Source organism: Rissa tridactyla, chromosome 1 (genome assembly GCF_028500815.1).
Source record: "Rissa tridactyla isolate bRisTri1 chromosome 1, bRisTri1.patW.cur.20221130, whole genome shotgun sequence".
NCBI lineage: Eukaryota > Metazoa > Chordata > Aves > Charadriiformes > Laridae > Rissa > Rissa tridactyla.
Window position 1 is genome coordinate 206,115,812 of NC_071466.1, and position 20,501 is coordinate 206,136,312.

The 20,501-nt window shown below is 39.8% G+C and overlaps 1 protein-coding gene across 8 annotated transcripts in view; it reads right to left on the reverse strand.

Moving 5' to 3' along the window:
- MAGI2 (membrane associated guanylate kinase, WW and PDZ domain containing 2) overlaps positions 1 to 20,501 on the reverse strand; it is a 757,062-nt gene that overhangs the window by 145,548 nt on the left and 591,013 nt on the right. For 7 of the 8 annotated variants that reach the window (XM_054216495.1, XM_054216512.1, XM_054216480.1 and 4 more), the window contains 3 exons: positions 12,963 to 13,020; positions 5,844 to 5,965; positions 4,202 to 4,384 (listed from right to left, as the gene is read on the reverse strand). In XM_054216495.1, coding sequence (XP_054072470.1) covers positions 4,202 to 4,384; positions 5,844 to 5,965; positions 12,963 to 13,020 — 363 coding nt within the window. Of the gene's footprint in view, positions 1 to 4,201; positions 4,385 to 5,091; positions 5,221 to 5,843; positions 5,966 to 12,962; positions 13,021 to 20,501 lie in introns of all 8 variants that reach the window. The other variant, XM_054216529.1, reaches the window with a different exon arrangement.

Below are 20,501 nucleotides of genomic sequence, written 5' to 3' on the forward strand. Positions count from 1 at the left end.
ATTTCTTGAAAGTTCAATCTGCAACGACTGCAGCTATTCATCAGTCAGAAGGGTCATCAACAGACTCAATTAATGACTCAATTAATCACTTGTGCACAGTGTCTTTGAGCTGCTTCCTGGAAACTTTCACCAGAGGAACTGGAACTTGCTGAAACGCTCAGAGTAAGAATCTTTCCCGAGCTCGATCATGTGGGAGTGTTTCAGTTTATCTAGTCCATTGAATAACCTTGAGAATTGTAGGAAAGTTTTTGCCTTTGCAGCTTGAGCTTTTATCTGACTCAGCCGCGGGCCTAAATGTTTGCCTTAGAACAGCAGTCATTCAAAATCACTCAGTGTATAAAAATCTTTTCATGTAGATGCAGTCTTTTACCAATGACATTCACTCAGCATTTTAATGGGATGCAGGGGCCTCTTAAATGCAGACAGTTTTCTATCGGCAGCGTGAGGCTTCAGACAACACAAAGCAATGTAACCTCTCAGGAAAGAATGTGGTATCAGCTCCTAGGCTGTCTTGAGGTAGACAGAGATGCTGTGGAGTGTAATGTTCATATCCAGCAGCTTGATTGAGCTCCAAATGCTAAAACATGTCCTAGAAAGGCATTTGCAGTATTATTAACAGCCATTAGCTCACAGATGCTAGATTTACACGAGGGCATAATAACCCTTAGGAATTCTGAAACATCTGGCAAATGGGACCAGGAATGTAATTTTGGCTGGTTTTGACTCATCCACTGAGATGTGGTTCCTCTGAGTCTGCCTGTGAGGTTTGTTGTGGGTCTGGGACAACTATAGCTGCTTCTTACTGCCCAGCACTGGGCACTGAGTGGTGGTCTTAGATCACCAGGACCTCAGATATCTCTTGTTTCATCTCAGTGCACTCAGTTTGCCTCACTGCTTTAATTGTTTCATAGCATCAGACCAACACCAAGTCACTGTCAGGCAGCTGCTTCCATGTTCCAAGGGGTAAAATCCAAAACTGTTTCATTTTGAAACCTGCAGGTGAAATCACTGTGTTGTGATCACGTTAAAAGTGTGGCAATAACATCTTACACAGATTCACCTTTCTTTTTGAATAGCATTTGCATCTGGCCCCTAAATTAGATTTTAGGTGAAGTAAATCGAAGTTACAATATTAGTTTTCTATGAGCTTGTTTCTTTAACAATTAGGATAAAGGACAGCACTGGTGGCTTCAGCCTGTGGCCAAGATCAGCTAAGATGGAGATGGTGCCTCTTCTTTCTTTTTTCCCCATACCTGATGCAGGTCTAAACCACTAGGATTTTGTTTACCATTTGGCCAAAAAAAAAAGCATCAGCCTTGCAAGGGAAAGGCTCCAGAGGTGTATTACCGGCACCTGTGGTTATCCCTTACACCCATGTTGCTTCACAGATCATAGTGCCACTGTCCTCAAGCTTCCTACTATGATGCCCTACGGCCACAATATGATATTTTGATCATTTATCAAAGCCTGCTTTGACTGTGATCATAGCTGCAGTGCACATAAATTGCACACCACCACACAGTTCATGTCAAAAGAATAAATAAAATCTATTTTAAAAGCTCTATTCATCATCCAATGATGCCTACCTAACAAACAAAAGGTACATATGTATTTTCAAATAGTTTTAAAACATAAGATTTTAACAGCTTTATGAAGAAAGTGCTACTGATGGCACCGGGGAGACTTTCATATCTCCAGTTTAGACTGTAAAATGGCTGAATAGGGGGAGAAATCCTGCTTCAGGAAGTGTGAAAAGGATTGGATATCAGGAAATAGAAGCATATTGCTGAACAGTACTTCTATAAATATTCTGACCTTAAATATCTTTTTTCATTTTACCATTATAATATTTAGAAATCGCTTCAAATGTTCATAGAAACCATGTTAGATGCCACAATCATTAGCCTGAGATTCTCCAATTTACATCAGAACTCTGTCACTCTTCTCAAAAATGAAGACATCTGAGGCCAGAATTTATTCAGAGAAGTAATTTTGCACATATCGGGCTCACATAATTATAGAGTGATTATATATTTGAATGTACATTTCTGTCTTGCATTCTTAATATAGTTGAATTAATTACATGAAAAAAAAATCAATGTTATTTCTATGTGTTTTAAAGCAAATTTTTCCTATATATTTCCATCACAATCTGTGACTAGAATAATCACCATCAATAGTATTATGACACCCATATTCAATTTCAACATCAAAATTTAAGTGTGTTGCAAAGATCCTCTCTTTTCCAGAGAAGAGAACCCCATGTGAAGTTCACCAATAACCAGCCCACCCTTCAGATGGATCAGCATGTAACTGTATTTGAGCGCTGGACCTGACAATGCTAAACCATGACGAGCAAGGAAAATCTCTCATGCAGTGTATAAGGTGATACGAAAATATTAGGAAAAATGAAGTTCATGTCACTAAAATCTCCTGAACTTCAGGAAGTCTGTTGTATCCTTTGTTCACTTAATCAGCTAATTTAATTTTGCCTTTGGGAGCCAAATTGCATTAAGTTAAAATGGCAAAAAGAATTGAGAATTAAAAAGCTGTTAGACTAAATTTCTTTTATAAAACCAATGCAAACAATCTATATCCTAGTTCTTTCTTAGGTTTTACTTTGTTATATAAATTATCTGTTTATCTATTTGGCATCAGAAACATCATGCCAGCTGTAATATAAGACTTGAAGCAAATTGCGGTGTTTTAAAAATAATGTTTTTCACAACCTTCACACTTCCTACTTGCAAAGTCCTGGAGAGTCCTACAGAATAAACCAGAGTTCAGGGTGATTTATTCTGACACACGGTAGTCCAGATAATTTCTTTCCTACAACAAAAGAAGGATGAAAGGAAATTTCCAGAAGAATCACTTGGGACTATTCCACCCACATTCTTGGTGCCTGTGTGTGTTTACGTGTCTGCCTCCTATACTGTAACACACTAAACGTATCCTGCTCCGCGGTTGCGGTCCATCCACAATGACCTGTCACAGGCTAGGAAATTCTCTTATCTTCACAGTGACTCTGGCCACCATGAACTTGGTTTTCTGCAGAGACAATATGAATCCCAAACTAGAATTTCTTCTGTAAAGCCTTGGTGAGAAACGGAAGGAAAGATTATGCACATATCCCAGTACCAATGTGCAGCCTGACTATTATCTGAGGAACAAGGACTGCTGGGGAGAGATGGCGCACAGCGACAGAGCTGCATGAACACAGGACTACAGACACTGGTAATCAATTGCACCAGTGGAAATCTCAATTGGATCTAAAGAACAAAAATCTTCACCGTGAGAGTGGTTAAGTATTGGGACAGGAGCCCACAGAGGCTGTGGGAGCTCCATCCTATAAAATTTTCTAAAGTCCCATGGATGAAGCCCTGAGTAATCTGATACAACCACGAAGTTAGCCCTGCTTTGAGCAGGAGGTTGGTGACTGGAAGTCCCTGCCAACCGAAATTATTCTGTTATTGTTTCATTGTCTTCTCCTACAGGAGATGATAGCTGGTTTGGAAACTGAGTTCATCTTCCTTCAAAAATGTTTCATCCATATATAGATCTGATGTGACCCTCCAAACTAAGAGAGTGGTTTGCAATCTTTATCAATCTGTGGACATGAAAATATTTCCAGTGGTGGTCCAGATCTTAAAAGCAGGTTTAAGTCTCTTCAGAGGATGTTTCTTTTATTTAGTTAGTTTTCACAGATTCTTTATTAGTAGGCCACAGATGCCTACGTGTCCATATGCCACACTGAAAACTCTTGTTTTGATGGGTCTAATGAGAACAATGTTGGATCAAACTTGACTTTGATTATTTTGCAAAACCATCCTTTCTAAAGAAATAAATTTGCACTGTGCTTTCTCTGTGTGTCTCTTTTTTTTTTTCCATGCACAGACTCCCCTTGAGTAAACAGCCCATAAACCAAAGAATATCCCATCCCATTTTTAAGTAGGAGAAAGCAGAGATCTTTTCTCCCTTAAAATATTATGAAATGGGAAAAAAATAAGCTACTTGGCATTACTAGAAAGAAAAAATTACAAGAAAGTTTTATCCGAGAAGTTTACCTTACAGAGCAGACGGATTACACATTAACACAGAAAGTAATATGGAAAAATATATGCGTTCACAGAGAGAGTGAGTCTCAAAATCTATGTCTCATTCTACTCCTCGTATAAAAGAACAGAGGAACCATCTGAATTACCTGTTTCCATTTTCCCATCTTGTGCTGCAGGCCCATCAGGAATTACACTCTTCACCTGGAGAAACTCATCCGGCTCATCCCCACCAATGATGGTAAATCCAAAACCCATGTTGCTTTTCTTAAGAGTTGTGCTGAGGAAAGTCCCCTTCAGCTGTGATGCATCGCGGGTGAAGAGTGGTTTTTCTACATCAGTCAACACAAACAAGAAAGACAAAAGTTCTGATCTAGTCACAACACAGCGGGGACAGCAGATAACAATATTGGCTGACAGCGGGTGACAGTGTATGAAAACCAAGGAAATAAAGAGTGCAGGCATTCCAGGAAAAAAATATTTGTGAGTTCTTGTATTAATGCAAAGCTTATAACCTATTTCTTATCTATGGCAGATCAGCCATAAGTGGGGAGTTATAAATATTCTTTCGTATTAGAAATACATTTAGAAGTGGGTATTGTGTAGCTAAAATAATTGCAACAATAAAAATGATCTGTGAGGTAATTTTAAAACCTCTTTCCTAACCTATAAATTCAGCTTTGTCTACAAAGCAATACATTCTCCATAATTCCCCTCCCACCCGCAATAAGGAAAATATGCCCTGAATATCTTATTCCATTTGTTAACAAGCAGTGCTAAATATTAGGTGAGCTTTTCTCTCCACAAACACGTGGGGTTTTGGCATCCAACAAGTGACACACCTAACGGCTGTGCAACCTCCGCGTCCCCTCTCCGCGCGCCCGGGTGTGCGGTGGGGGCAGTGGGGGGCTCCCGGTGCCTCTCTCCCATGCGGCGCCTGGTGAGGAAGGGTGCGAGGAAGGTGCAAAGGTGGTGACTTCAGCTGCTGTGTCTACGCCCGCAGCGGTGGGGCTGGGCTGGGCGGCAGCGGGGGACGTACCGTGCAGCCTGCGCGTCCCGGCGGGGTCGCGCTGGCACTGGGACAGGTCATTCACGCTGCGGGACCTCTTGGGAGCGGGGCGCGGGTGGGCGAGTTTGGGTCTAGGTAAGGTTGATGAGGAGCTTTCTACTGTTACAAAGGAGAAGAAGCCTCATTCTCTGGCTATAAGTTAAAGTTTATTTGTCTCTACCAATACAGTTTGCTGCTTATACAGCTCATTTTAAGCACATTAATTTTTACGTTACCAAGAGGCTGTGTTCTTGTAAACTCCTATAACACAGTGCTTGAGGCTTTTAACTTAATTGATGCTTGCTAGATGAGCTAGCTTAGAAACATACCAAACATCAATTAATGGTAATTTAGAGAAAGTACAATTAATTATTTCAGTGTTGCCAACCTCGCGTGCTCAAGAGAGAGTCGTACATTCCCAAGAATAGAATTTATGATTTTATTTAGAAAATTACTTTGGGGCTCTTATTGTGCTTTCTGTTTCTCAGTCTTTAGGAAACACTAGTGTCAACTTTCCTGTCTTTTTGCTAAACCTCTGATTGTCGGAGTATTTTAGGCGGCTCGTAAGTCCCGCAACTCTGGGAGCTCGCACATTTAGGGAAGAAAAATGCTAGGAGATAGGTGGTAACATTGTGAGATTTGGCAACACTATTGTTTTAATCAGACTATGACAAAACCATTGTCGCATAAACAGGAGAGCAGGATCTTTCATCTTAACTAGGATAGCTGACATGGTACTGTACCTCGGAAACCTTGGGCCTGCATAGGCTTTGTTCCAAGTTCTGCGTTGGGCATGTTATGCTGCTGTAGCTTCCTTTTTGCTTCTAGGACAGGGTTTTCAAATTGTGTTCTTCTATTTATGTGGCTGGAAAAAATTTGGTTTCGATTAAAAATTGGGTTCAGTTGGGGAAAATGATCATTTTCACAGTAGGATGCTGTATGTGACTTAGGTGTGTGTGGTTAGATAGCGAAACTGTAATGAAACCCCAATGGGCCTGAGCATGTCCCTTATACTCCGTACAATTTTGCTGGGGATGAGAAATGCACAATCCAGCGCGTTGCATAATGAACAGCACTGAGAAGTGTCCTATCGTTTCAATATGCTGAACTCTGCTACAGAGAAATGGCTTTGATCTCTGGGACTACATATTAAATAGCAGTACCGCGGAAGCATGCTACAACAACCGTTTCTCATGTCTTTCGTACAAGCATCGTCCTGTGCATGGTTCAAAGGATCTGAACCACTTTTGTGCATGATTATCGATTAGGTGTAAGTGAAATTACTTAATCACTTACAGAAAAGGTAAAGCCTGGAACACAGAGTGCTTTTGCGATTGCAGCTTAGAAATAAACCTAACATAGGAAATAAAGCAAAGATGATTTCTTTTTAGTTCTGTGGTATACATCTGCTCAGCTGCTCAGAAAAACGGGATGTTGCAGAAACTGAGTCAGATGGTAGATTACAACTACCTAGATGAATATTTGAAATACAAGAAAAGTTAACGGGCACATTTTTTTCTTGATGTTTTGCATTTCCTACAACAGGTCAGTAAGTACACGTCATTGCACCACTAATGTTCTGCATTGTGTTTAGAACTACCTACCGTCTTAACTACATACTCTCATCAAGGTTTATTGAAAGTATACATTTTATCAATCGATGAGTAATCCTACAATCCTGTCCTGTGATGTGTTTCACATGTTTTCTGAAGAAGGCAAAAGAAATTAGTAGGCTGCACTGAACAACTCCGCAGGACAGGATCACGATCGGATCACAACTGAGTTTGCGCTGCAAACATTGTTCAGGGGAAATATCTACATATGTCCAGAAGGGCAGGGTTTCAATCATGTCACTCCTTATTTGTCCTCACTGAGCTTTGTATATATTGAGTTCTTCTGAAACTCCAATCCTGATCATGGGCTTTAAGCACTTGGAGAGGTGACCTGGGAACTTTTGAAACTCTGAGAGCTTAAAAAGGGTTGAATACCTTCAATTTATATTGAAATGACCTTTTATGCCACATTAAGTACTTTTCAGGTCCCCTTGGATTCAGATCCTACCACTATTTCAAAGAAAGTAAGTGGAATTGCCATTAAGAAGCGAGATAGAGGGAAGGCCGCAAGTCCTACGGGAGTGCAAAACACTTGGAAAATCAGGATTTAGTGGCCAGAGCTAATGCAATGAGAAGACTTCCAGTCACGTAAAAGAATATTTGATTTAATGAGAAGAAGCAAATGTGATAAATCCTGGAGTTGCTACTTTGTTAACACGGCTATAACTCATTCAAGTGGCTGCTAACTCACTCTTGTACTCTGAAATTTTGATTAATAGTTTTCTTGTAAATTTTAATCTGTGCTGCAGACAGAGAAAGTGCCTGTCATTTCTTTCCTTCTTCAGACAGGCCATTTAAGATTGCAGGCTTTCCTTTCCTAGGCTTTCACTTCCTAGTTAGACTATGCTGTAATTGTCAGGGTCTTCAGCACCTTCATCTATTGCAAACCTAGAAATGTATGATGGAAGGGAGAGAAACTTCACCATTTAAAAATGAAGATAAGACTTACGTGCATCACATGTTTCTAGGGTAAATATGAACTACTAACATAAGCATGAAAAAGGTAATTTTCGTGCTACCAACTATCATGTGAGGTGTTTCAATACCGTGAAGGAAATACTACTTTTGGCATTACACAAGGCAGTGATGAAACACCACGTGAAATACTGCATAAAGTTCTGATCACCCATGACCAAATAAAATGAAGCCATAGAAAAGGTTTTACAGGAAGACCAGTGAATGAGAGAGTCTTCTATGATAGAAAACCAAAGGAGATTTAGCTTTTTATTCAAGCAGAATTAATTCTGATATATAATTGCATTCTAGGAATACATTTGGAAGTAAATATTAGAATGTATTAAAGATGTCAGGATTTCAGACTTGAAATCTGTAGGCTTCTCACAAGCAGAAGTGTGAAATTATGAAACGGCTTCCAATAGCGTATATGGGGTAAAATATCTAGCTTGTTTTATGTTAGCATTTGATAAGATTAAAAACAGGGTTGCTACACATTGGGTTGAGTTAATTGCTTCAACACAGGGATCATGTCTTATTTTAGAGGCTCTAAAGTACCCTGCCCTGGTCTTCCTTCCTATAGCTTTTGTGCCGTATTACACAGATGTAATGGATATCCAAGACCACCCTACAGATCTGCACTTAGGGCCCTGCACCATGCTTAGTGTTATGCCGTAGTTACAGGGCGCATCTCAGCGCTGCAGGAGGCCTCCTGCAGATCTAAGTTAGAACTTACAGCTGGTTCTGTGATATAAAAAAAAGATGGAATTTTAGCTAATGCAGGATGTGTCCATGGCTCAAGGAACATCAGTTCCTGTGGTACCGATATCACAGCTAGAATCTGTTATCGACTGTCTCTCTGCAGTTTCTAGGTAAAGTTTACATTGTGGTTTAGTCCATTTACACAGAAATGTCTTCAGTAATGGCTATCTTGAAAATGACTTTTTTGTCCTAGCAGATCAGACAGGAAGACTAGCAGAGGTACTTGCACCAAGGTGTTTGTGCAATCTTAATAATTTTTAGCTCAAATTTATTCCCATATTTTGATTGTTTTATGGTAGTGTGCAGTCTCCAAAGCACAACGTGAGAATTCCACCAAATTCAAACAACTGCATTAAATATTGTGTCCAAGAGGAGTCAAAGAAAAGAAAATTATACTGATAATCAGTCGTTTTTATCAGTCAGTAACACTGGATTTATGCCCCTAGACTGATGAGACATGAAACACCTCCCTTTCAGGCAATTTTAAGTGCTATACAGCTTCATGGCTAAATCAGAAAAATTGCTACTGATGAGTTTACCTGAGAAAGAAGTTATTAAGCTAAGTAGTTCCCTTGAAAGGACATTCTAGCCTTTCATCTGTCTACCTCTACTGCATACAAAATAGGTATTACTAACCTAGGCCTTAACAAGACAAGCCAAATGCGAGTTTTAGAGATGGTTACAAATAAGTGCTTTTGTGGTTAAAATAGATTTTGGATGTGATTCAAAAATGTACTTCTCATTGCTCACAGTATCTAATTCAGTGAGCATTTCTATCTTCACTTTTCTTTCTTTCTTTTATACCATGCATATTAAACATAAAAGCCTAATACAAAGATGAGAATCCAACTAATTTCTCCTATTGCCATTGGGACTGTACAGAAGAATGATGCTGCCTTTTGTTTGCTCGCTGGTCCCAGGAGCCCTGAATTTTCCTCTGCAGAGAAGAAGGTGTGGTTGGTGCTAGGCTGCAGTGGGACAACCCCTCAGAGGTAGGATTTGGTTTTGGTTTCGGGCTGCATTTAGCTGTGCCTTTGAAATAGTGTCTCTTGTGTTATGAGTAGGTGCTATCACCACCAGCCATCCTTTATGACATAGGCACCGTTCTGCCATCTCGTCAGTGAATGTGGCCAGGCGAAGTTGTTTTTGTGGTGGTGTTTCATGTTAGATGTGCTTAAGACAACTGAAACGCATTCTCAGGAGGTTTATGGGCAGTAATGCCTAGCACGCAGATTTTAGTTGGTGGCCAAGATACGGAGCCCTGCCAAAATGGGAGCACACCTAAGCATGTGCATCAGTGGGAGTTAAACCTATCTCCTTTTCTTAGCTACTTTAATGTATGTGGTTTTTTGGTGGTTTGTGGCTTTTTAAATTGTTGCCTATAACCCACCAAGGTAATTCCGAGGATTAGAATGCCTTAAAAGATGGACATTCTGATGTATAACTTGTTAGTGCCTAAGTCCTCTTTACATTCACATTTTTCAGTTACTGATCTTTCGTAATGACAAAAAGACCTGAAATAAGTTTTTCTATTTGAGTACGAACAGAGTGTTGTCATAAATTGTAAGTTAAGGAGATATACTTTTCCCTAATAAATACCTGTATGGCCAATTTAGCTGTTCTATTGCGGAGACCATGTCTGGCAATTGAGCTCTGTGTTGTCGTTAATCATCCTTAAAGGGGGAAATAATCTTTCGGCAATTAGAATGCTGAAAGACACTGCACACTCAAATAACCACACTCTCTCCATAGCCCTGCACAGCTAAGTCCTGCTAGTTCTTAGTTTATAAATTAAGAGAAATTGCATGAAAGTTAACCCACCTACAGCAAACACTTAGCATTTATCTCAAATGTCTGCACCTTACAAATGAAGCCTGGACCTGCATAACAAGGCAAACGAAAACTTTAATAATGCCTCACACCTACACTCATGCATAATTAAAAGAGGATGTTATACTGGGGACCTTATTTTTTAACAGAATTTCCAAATACCTTGTGATTAGTCTTTATTAACTTTGTGAGCAAGACCTTTGAGGTTTTTCTTTGTTTCTTTTTTAGCTTTTCCGCTGGTTTCAGAACACTGGAGCTGAGCACGGCTGGCCCTTGTAAGGTGAACCTGAGTCCGTCTGCCTCATTGCTCATCCTTACAAACTTCCCATGGGATACAAATATTTCAGCAAGCAGAGTACAAGCCCTTCTGTCACTGATGGTTTTAAAGACCTGCATGTAAAGTTGGACTGGGCTTGAAGGTGTGAAAGTTCCTAACCTAACTTTTCATGATTTAACCACTTTTATGACATAATTAAGAGAGTTTAATGTAAGCTGATTTTATCTAGTTAAAAATGAACTCATCTGTTGAATGCTGGTAATAAAAAAGGTGTGACTGCCACTTCTTAGCATGAAAAATGGAAAGCAATCTTTGTTTCAAACTTATTGAGCTCAGGCAGCAAATTAAAGTACAGCTACATTTTACTGACTATAAAATTCCTTATGAATTTAGCACTGCTGCAGTTTTAACGCCATCCTGTGAACAGCCATTCCACTTCTAAAAACTTCTGTGCCTGCAGTAGATTTGATATATCTTTCCACAAATCTTATCTGTGGTAGGATTAATAAATTTGGCACTAACAGCCCTCAAGTAGGTAATTGCACAATAACATCTGGGCCTGGTGCCTTGCGTCTGTTTACCTGTGGACGGACATGAAATGGAGATTAATACTTCTCCTTGTCTGACTCTGCGGTGAAGTGTGAGCCTCACCGGTGCCAGAACGCCTTGGGCTGCGCTGACAACAAAGCGGGGTCTCAGTAAGAGATTGAGGCACAGATATTGCACACCACCTGTTACTCGTCGAAATACACTAAAAACCACTGGGGCAGAAGACTTACACCCAGCAGCTGCATAATTGCACCTGCAGAAATCTTCAAGGGGGGGTTAAGTACAAAGAGACAGGAGAACTCCAGCTCCTAGCTACTTGGGGACATCATAAAAGAACTCAGGCGTAAAGAGAGAGGGTAATTTAATGGCGTTTATGTGGGGCCTTCAAAAACTTACTTATCATTTTGCTTGAATCTGGACTGACTAAGCGGATTTGGGCTGAGCAGCAGAGCAGGCGGGGCTGCGGCTCTCTCACCTGCGGGCAGGGAACAAGCCGGGGACAAAGAAGCAGAGCAGGTGCTCCTGCATTTGGACAATGGGACAGAAGGAGTCAGCAGGGCAGCGGCCAAACACCGTTTTCGTTTGTTTGTTTCCTTTGTAGGAGGGCTAGGGAAGGTGCAAGGGCATCCACAAGCTGCTGCTGTTACAGCAGTAAAGAAAAGGGAATCTTAATCTTTTAACCCTCCATAAATCAGAGTTTTTTTGAGCTCTCTGTCCAGCTCTGCCCTGTGCATGCTAATAGTAGCGTATCCTGAGGTCTGGAAAAGCTGCAGCCCCAGTATCTGTCCAGAGGGATCCTGCAGTCCAAGTGTTGGTGTGGATTCAAGAGGCGAAGGCAACGATGTCGTGCACAAACTAAAATTTTCTACTTTATATGGAACAACTAGAATAAATTTACTGCTTGAGTGCCAGGATTTGAAGTTGAGATTGTAGGTCAGGGGCCATCTTCTCTACAGATCTCTCTTCTTCAGTAAAAGGAGCTAATAGATAGATCTTTCTCAGTCCTTCAAAGCGCTGTCTGCACAGTGACGGGGAGTGGCTTTCTCCCTCCTCTGCCGTATACCGTGTGCAGAGAGCAGAGGGAGAACGGACCACTCCGAACAGGTATCGATCTAGGTTCCCTTTGCGTAAGTCTTATTCACTGGGTTAAGCTACAAAGCAGAGAAAACCATCTTTCTGATTTACTTATTTTATGCAGGAACTGGCCAGAACAGGTTCTACCTAGTACTTCAAACAAAAGCTTTCTCTTGCCCTTTGCACAGAGGAGTAAGAATCTTTTTTTCTTGTTTTATGACAACTAAAATCTGAAAATAATGAAAGGAAGGATTGTGCTGTGAAAATAGAAAACTATATTCTCTTATTTTCAGCTGCACTTTTAAGTACAGAATAAAACACAACATCCCTAAAATTTCATATGCAGCGTGTAAATAACCTGTCTTCTGGTACAAACAGTATAAACATCTGATTTGCAGCAAGGAAGGATTACCCAGAAAAGGATCTTAACTGAGCTAAAATGATTATGCTTTGCTCTTTTCATTGATTAACAAGATCTTTACCTCACTGGATATCCAAACCGTACATAGAAAATATAATATTTCTTTAATGAATATGACCTTTGTATGAATATCATCTGGAATGATACCATGAAATCAGACCCTGGAGAAAGAGAGTGACTGAATGCCCGAGTCACTGATTTGAGACACACTGAATATATTTGGACACATTAGCTGTATTAATGACTGAGAATTCCTGGTATACCTTCAGTTTAACATGTCAAGTAATCGTACCCATGCCTTGCCAGGCTAAGCACTGCAGAGGATACTGGCATTAGGTTATGACATATTAACAGCAACTTAATATTGAACTTGGGAACTTACTCAACATAATAAGTGCCATAAATGGGATCATCAATTTTCTCCCAGCCATATGGAAGCTCTGAAAAACAAAGAGTTATCTCTCTCAGTAAATGCAGTACAGAACATTAAGATTTCTAGTAACAAAACTGTGGATCTTCTCTGGGCACTGAGGGAAATAACTTGATAGTGAAATTAGATAGTGACCAAAGCAAATGTTGAATCTTTAACACATACCATGGCAGACACAAGTAGTAGTAGCATGCAAAACCAGATCTCAGTCTCTAGAATAACACATTTTAGTTGAACTACTTTATTGTTCCAAAAGCTGTGCCAGCCATCAACTGTAGCACATCTTGTATAGCATCACCGCCGGACAAAGTGAGGGCATCTGGTTTTCCCAACACACAAAAAAACTTCTTTGCTTTCTGAGCTTTTTTCTTTGCTAGGAATCCTGGAAAAGTTGGCCTTGATGGAACAAAAAGAGTTTGCCTTCTCCCATGTAAGTACACCTAAATATCTCTCGGAAGTTTGTACCATTTGTCTTACTGTGGTGGTAATTCCACAGCCTCCAAAGGCATCCTGTGCCAAAGCTTAGTTATATATCAGGGACATCAAAGTATATAGCAGTACACAGAAGCACAAACCAAAATAAGATATTATAGCATCTTCTGAACTTAAAAATAATTACGTTTTGCAGAAATAGAGAAGACATTTAATTGTTAATACCCAAAACATTCAGGAATGCTCTGCCCAAGACTGGCAGATGAGGAACCCCACAAATTTGTAAATAAAAGCTCAAGGACTTCTTTAATGTAGGTACTTATTTTTTCCTATTATTCTTAGAACATTGTTAGCTTTGAAATCTTCACAGGTCTGCACCCTGACCTGCTTTTGTCAGGGCTATATTGTGACTTCATATGAATAAATGCAGCATAAAGTATTTAAGCAGGCCACAGAATCACAGAATGGCTGAGGTTGGAAGGGACGTCTGGAGATTGCCTAGCCCAGCCCCTCTGCCCAAAGCAGGGTCACCTAGACCAGGTTGCTCAGGACCATCTCCAATTGGCTTTTGAATATCTCCAAGGATGGAGACCCCACAATCTCTCTGGGCAACTTCTTTAAGTGTTTGATCACACACAGAGTAAAGAAGTACCATTTTGTTTAAGCAGAATTTCAGTTTGTACCCTTTACCTCCTGTATTGTCACTGGACACCGCTGAAAAGAGCCTGGTTCTGTCTTCCTTGCACCTTCCTTCAGGTATTTATCTAGATGGATAAAATCCCTCTGAGCCTTCTCTTCTCCAGGACAAACAGTCCCAGCTCTCTGAGCCTTTCCTTATAGGAGAGATGCCCCAGTCCCTTCAACATGTCATACTGGACTCTCTCCAGTATGTCCATGTCTCTCTTGTACTGGGGAGCCCAGAACTGGACCCAGAACTCCAGCTGTGTCTCACCGGTGCTGAGTAGAGGGGAAGGATCATCTCCCTTGATCTCCCATGTGGCAATGCTCTGCCAGACACAGCCCAGGAGGCTGTTGGCCTGCTTTGTTGCAAGGGCACATCACTGGCTCACCGGTAAGTCACCAAGCATTAGAAAGCCCTGCTGTTGCTCTTTCCAGACCTGCACAGAACTTCAGTAAAACCTGTAGGAGATTGATCCTAAAATGGCTCCCACAAAGTCCTGTGGGACAAGACTGTGGAATGTAATCCCTAAATATTCAAAAAGAAACCAGCCGACGCACAAATCCTGTACCGTTCCTACAGTAAGCTTCGTTCCCAACACATGCGTGATAAATAAGGCAAAGATTTCCTATAACCCTATGACACAGAAGAAAGTATTCGTTTAAAAGCTATAGGTACATTTTATTTTCATGTAACCTTGCAAGGTTTTCTTCCCCTAATTAACTTAACGTTGCTTTCATATCTGGCCATGTAAAATTACAGTCCTTTAGAGAAAAGTGAGGCAGGTGCAGGCAAAATCTGCACATACTTAAAAATACACACAAACACACACGCGCACACATACACACACAGAGACAGATGTGTGCATAGGTCCCTTTGCCAAAGTGTATTAGTAGATGGAGTTTTTTCCAACTATGCAATTAAAAATAAAAAGTAGATGTTTTGCCCAAACTTAAAAGTAGGTATCTTTCTCTAAATATATACACTTTAAAGTGTAGTGAGGCAGAGGACATATTTCATTTTACATATTTGTGAAAATCTGAAATAATTTGAGGATTTACTATTAACCTATTGGCCTATTTTTTCCTAAAGTAATGATACATAACTGTATTTATGAACTGGCACAACTATTGAGAAGGCAAATGGCAAATCCCATTTTCTACTGTAAAAGTCTGTAAAAATTTAATGAATTGGACATATTATGGAGAACGCATTTTTAAATGCATGGATTCAGCCACTGATTATCTAACATCATAAAATAGTCATGGGTTCAGAAGAAAGGAAATAAAAAATTACCTTTGTGTACCATAATAGATATAAACTCCACGTAAGGCTATTCTCTAATTTAATTTTTCCGTTTGAGATGCAGCCTGCAAGCTATGTTTAATTAAAATTCCTTGTTGACCAGTAAAATGGAATTGCTAGAGCACAAACCCTAAGGTCCCTGCACCCGCCAAAGTATGGCAGATAAGGTTGGTGGAGTGTAGTTTACTACAGAGCTTCTGTTAGAAGAATCTTCTGCTACATTTGCTTTCAGGAGCCCTGTGATTATTTTTCATTGCATTAAAAAGCGGCATCTATTACATTTTTCACTATTGAAATGAAAGATTACAGGACAGAAATACTTTAGTGCTTCATAAAATAGGAAGCTAAGCATTTGCCAAATTAGTGGTGAGGGCATTACATATTCTCTTTTTCCTTTTGCTGTGCCCAGTGATGATCATTAGGGATGAGAGTGAACAGTAAACATTTATAAAAGAGAATTCTTACAAAACAGTTGTGAAGCAGATTACTGTTGGCCTCCATAATTTGAACTGAGAAGGGAGCTATAAATTAAAACAATTTCTGATATTCATTTAGGAGCATTAGCATGCTGGTTCATGTATAATTTCTGCAACCAACATGTCATGGTTACTATGCTATATATGAAGCCTCCATTTTCATGAGTTCAACACTTCTATCATCCATGTCTTTCAATTCCATTGTCCAGGAGGATTTCTCTGTACAGAAGGAAAAAAATTCCTTTATTTTCAGTCTTCAATATTTAATATTGCATTCCCACAGATCTCCTCCTATCATCCCCAGTGGAGGACTGTTCAGGAACATTTGTATAATCATCGTTTAAAAACCAGTAATTGTGCAGCATTTGGCAGTGCTGATACCATGAGTGGATGGAAGGGTGCTGTATATTATGTATATATGCTCCAGTTTTCACATTTCATGCTTTATTCCTTACCAAAGAAGCAACATCTATTTAACACTGCAGCAGTCATAAAAAAAAAAAAAAAAGATCAAAAAGGTACAGCTGATACCAAGACACTTTTCTCAGCATGCATCTGGGTAAGTTTTTAAATACAGAAGGAGCTGCATTGCTAAAAGTTAAATGCCCAATGGTAAGAAAAGCCCTTGTATTTTCAAAGAAAGAAAGAAAGAAGGAAACAAAGACGGAAAAAAGAAAGACTAATATGAATTCCAGCAGGTCACTCTAACAATCAGTGGTAGCGCCTTCTCATCACAGCCTGCTTATGCTAATGGTCAAGATGCTCTTATTCTGCCTTCTGAAAGCTGTTGTGTTTCAACATGATTTTTGATGGTGCCACTTAACCTTCTCTGGGGATGGAGGAAGGAGTACATTTTGGATCTCAATGTACCAAGATGTAAAGACATATTACCAAACCAAAAGATTAATTTTTCTGAAGTTTGTAGAGTACTAACTGTGTTAAAGAGAGTTATAAAAGCCTCTCAAGGTTTCAGAACAACAGCCAGCATTGTGTCACTACCCTACTGACAGGCTGGAAAGAAAGATGAGAGCATATTTCTTGAATCGGCTGCAATCAAAATATTTGTATAGTACAAAAGAATATAGTATGAGAGAGAAAAAGAAAATATAATGCCTGCTGTTGTTGAAAATGCTGTCAGTAAGGATGTGGAAGCTGTGGAAGTCAGCATGAGTTTGGATCACCTGCCTTGTTAACACCCAGGCACAGGTCAGGAATCCTTTTCTAACCTATATATGAGACTTTTCAGAAAAATATTGTATCTTTCCACTCAGCAGCCTGTGTTTGGTTTATCCCTTGCTTTTTCTCTTCTCATTTCTTTCTTCCTGTTTCAAATTCAGTTTTGCCTTTTCAAGTCAGTACCTACTACAGAGGGTATCAAAAGAACTGGGTTAAAAGTTACAAAATACCGTGCAGCTCCCCAGTCCAACGCAATTGCATACTCTTCCAGTTTCTTTAAGAGATACAGTCTTTGCAAATATTTATCTGTAAGTCTAAATCAGTGTTCCTCCCCACATAGCTTACACAAAAAACTTTGCCTGCAATACCCTAAGGCACAGCGCACAGATTAGCAGGGAGCAGATGCTGCTCGTGGTCTGCTGTGCTGCTCCCTCTGAAAGGAGGTCGTAGTGGGGTGGGGGTCGGTCTCTTCTCCCAAGTAACAAGCGGTGGGACAGGATGAAATAGCCTGAAGTTGCGCCAGGGGAGTTTAGGGTGGATATTAGGAAAATTTCTTCACCAAAAGGGTTATCGAGCATTGGAACAGGCTGCCCAGGGAAGCGGTGGAATCGCCATCCCTGGAGGTATTTAAAAGACGTCTAGATGTTGGTGCTGAGGGACATGGTTTAGTGGTGGGCTTGGCAATGCTAGGTGAACGGTTGAACTCGATGATCTTAAAGATCTCTTCCCATCTAAATGATTCTATGTCTCGTTTTAATGCTTTTGTTAGTGCATGTCCACATTGCCCAGCTGATACATGAAACAGGTATAGTAGTTGTGCTGCTGCTCCTGAAACCTTCTGTTAGAGGTTGCCATAAGGAAAGAGAGGATAATATTGCTCACTGAAAATCAGTATTTAACCTACTATCCACATACCTGTGTGAATTCTGCTAGGTCACCTATCTGCGTACCATGTGGGAGCCCCAGAAAACAACAAAAAATTCAACAGGTATATGCGATGGTAAAATCATTTATACTACCTCAACAGGTTCCTCCACTTAGCCGTGTTTCATATGTCACTGCCTAAGCTGGAAAATGCAGTTGCTAACATGGAGTCCTCTATGCTAGTGTACAAATCAAAAGCTGCAGGAGAAAATAAATAAAATAAAAAAAAAAAAAGTAAGTTGAATTGCTTACTGTCTCAGTGAAAATAACAACAAAGGCAGGATGGACAACCCCACCTCCATAGCAAAACCAAATTATTCTTCCTATCATGGAAGACCTGGAAAACTTAGGGAATGTACCAACTCCAAGCCAAGCCATGTAAGCTCAATTTCAATTAAACTCGTGTTCTCCAGCTGCCGTTGTCATACCAGCAAATTTCACAGTCATGACTGTTTATGTTCTGTCTGTAATCACAAACCATTCACGTGCAATTTATTATCATGAAGAAAATGACAGTATGCATAATTTCTTCTCGCACAATGGAAACAAATGTCGAGGTAACATTCACATCTGATAAATGCATCTTCTTCGTTCAGTGCAGCTGATTGTGACATGCTACATCCTTAATAGATCATTTAGTAGATTACTAAATATTACTATCGATTCAATATTTTCCCCCAGCATTGTTACCAAGTGAAATATTGCCAACAGTAGGGATATTTTTAACATTAGGTGTTCTTGATCCCTCTGACATGCGGAACTGTGTAATATCTAATCAAGATTTGCATTACTACAGTGAAAAAGTACCAACTGAATTACTGAGTTTTAACTACCAAAAAGGAGTTCAAAAAGGGCTTTTTAACTATTAATTCAAATAAAAATGAAAAAAAAATGCAATGAAAAAGAAATTACGCTAAAAAATACCGTACATGTTGAGAATTTAGGTAGGTTATCATAGGCAGTGCCTGAGATGGTTTCCTCAATAAAGCCTTAATAAAGAACTCAGTTCTCAACTGTTCCGTGGGCAATAGCTGAAGCTGTTTGGAGTACTCTCCATGGACCTTTTCAAGAGAAAGCTTAGAGTTTCTGTTAAAAGATTCCAAACTACAAAATCCTGTTTTCCATGTGTTTTGAAGTAATAGACTTAAGGAAAACAGAAAGACTCACTGAAACATATTTATTATTAAAACTTTAAATTTTTTTCATCAAATCTTGCTATCCTTTTGTCTTCTTCTCTGTCCTTAGTCTTGTGTTATTTGTGCTCGGTACTTGGTTTGTATTACAGAATTTTGGGGGAGACAGAAGCTTAAATCAGCTCTTTGTTGATCTCACAATTCCCACTAAAGTGACTAGAGTTTTGCTGGGGAAAGAGAGACCACTAGGAACTGCTGAAAAAAATCTCATTTTTTAGCTACAAGTTCTTGCCCAGGAGACTGGATATGGAACCAGGCTTCCATGGAATAATTAAACAGCAATGTGCCTTATCTTCCAAGAATAGTTTGGGATAATTTGTGAATTCTGTGTTAATTACACGTTATCTCGATTTTAATATAACAAAGGATACATCTGAACAGAGTCCCTGAAACTCTTATCCTCACAGCTCCTAGCTTTAACCTAGCTAGTGGGGGCACTGCAAGGAGTGAAGTCACTTCAGGGTGAATCTTGGTGCAGAATGTGAACCTGCCAGAGAAGCTCAGCAGATGCCCCAGCGGTTACTCACAGGCACGGCGAGGAGCCGCGATGGCACTGCCAGTTGGTTCAAAGTTCAGACATGCACATTAAAGGGACTGTCACCCGCACGCTCGTTTTACCAGCAGAAAAGGAGCCCCAAGTACATCAAGTGCACACTGCATTATCAATTTGTATTCCTGAAGTTCAGCAGATTTGCTGCACGCCACGTACAGCTCCAATGTCGAAGATTCTGCCTTTGAAACTGATTTTATTAACACAGCTTTTTTTATGCTATATTCTTTAGACTTTGAAGAAAACAGACTGAAAAGAAACATTCTTTTTGATCTTTTGGATGTTCAAATCTTTCAGTGCTTGTACCTCATTACTGACTGTATCAATTCAACCTTCTTACAAACCAGTGTTTTCTACCTAATAACTGCCTGAACTCGTGAAGTTAGGCTTTTCTTCCATTGGCTTTTCAGTCTCTTCATTTATTTATATTATTTCCTTTGCTGTTAAATGTTTAACAACATACCCTGTGAATTTATGGACTTACTGAATTTACTGTTATTATATAACCTAAACCCTGCAGTTTGGCTACTGACCTAAAAAGCCCCATAAAAGTATGTAGCTACTAATAGTGCAGGCTAGACCTCATGGGAGGCAGCTAGGTATTCTGTTACTAGTATCTCAAATTCGTATATAAGCTTCAACATACTTTAGCTAGCTGCTCACCTCTTAACCTGTGGTACAACAAAGGAAAAAAAGCCTATTATTCTCTAAGAAACCCAAATAACACATTTTAATGCTACTTTCAGTGCCAAACCT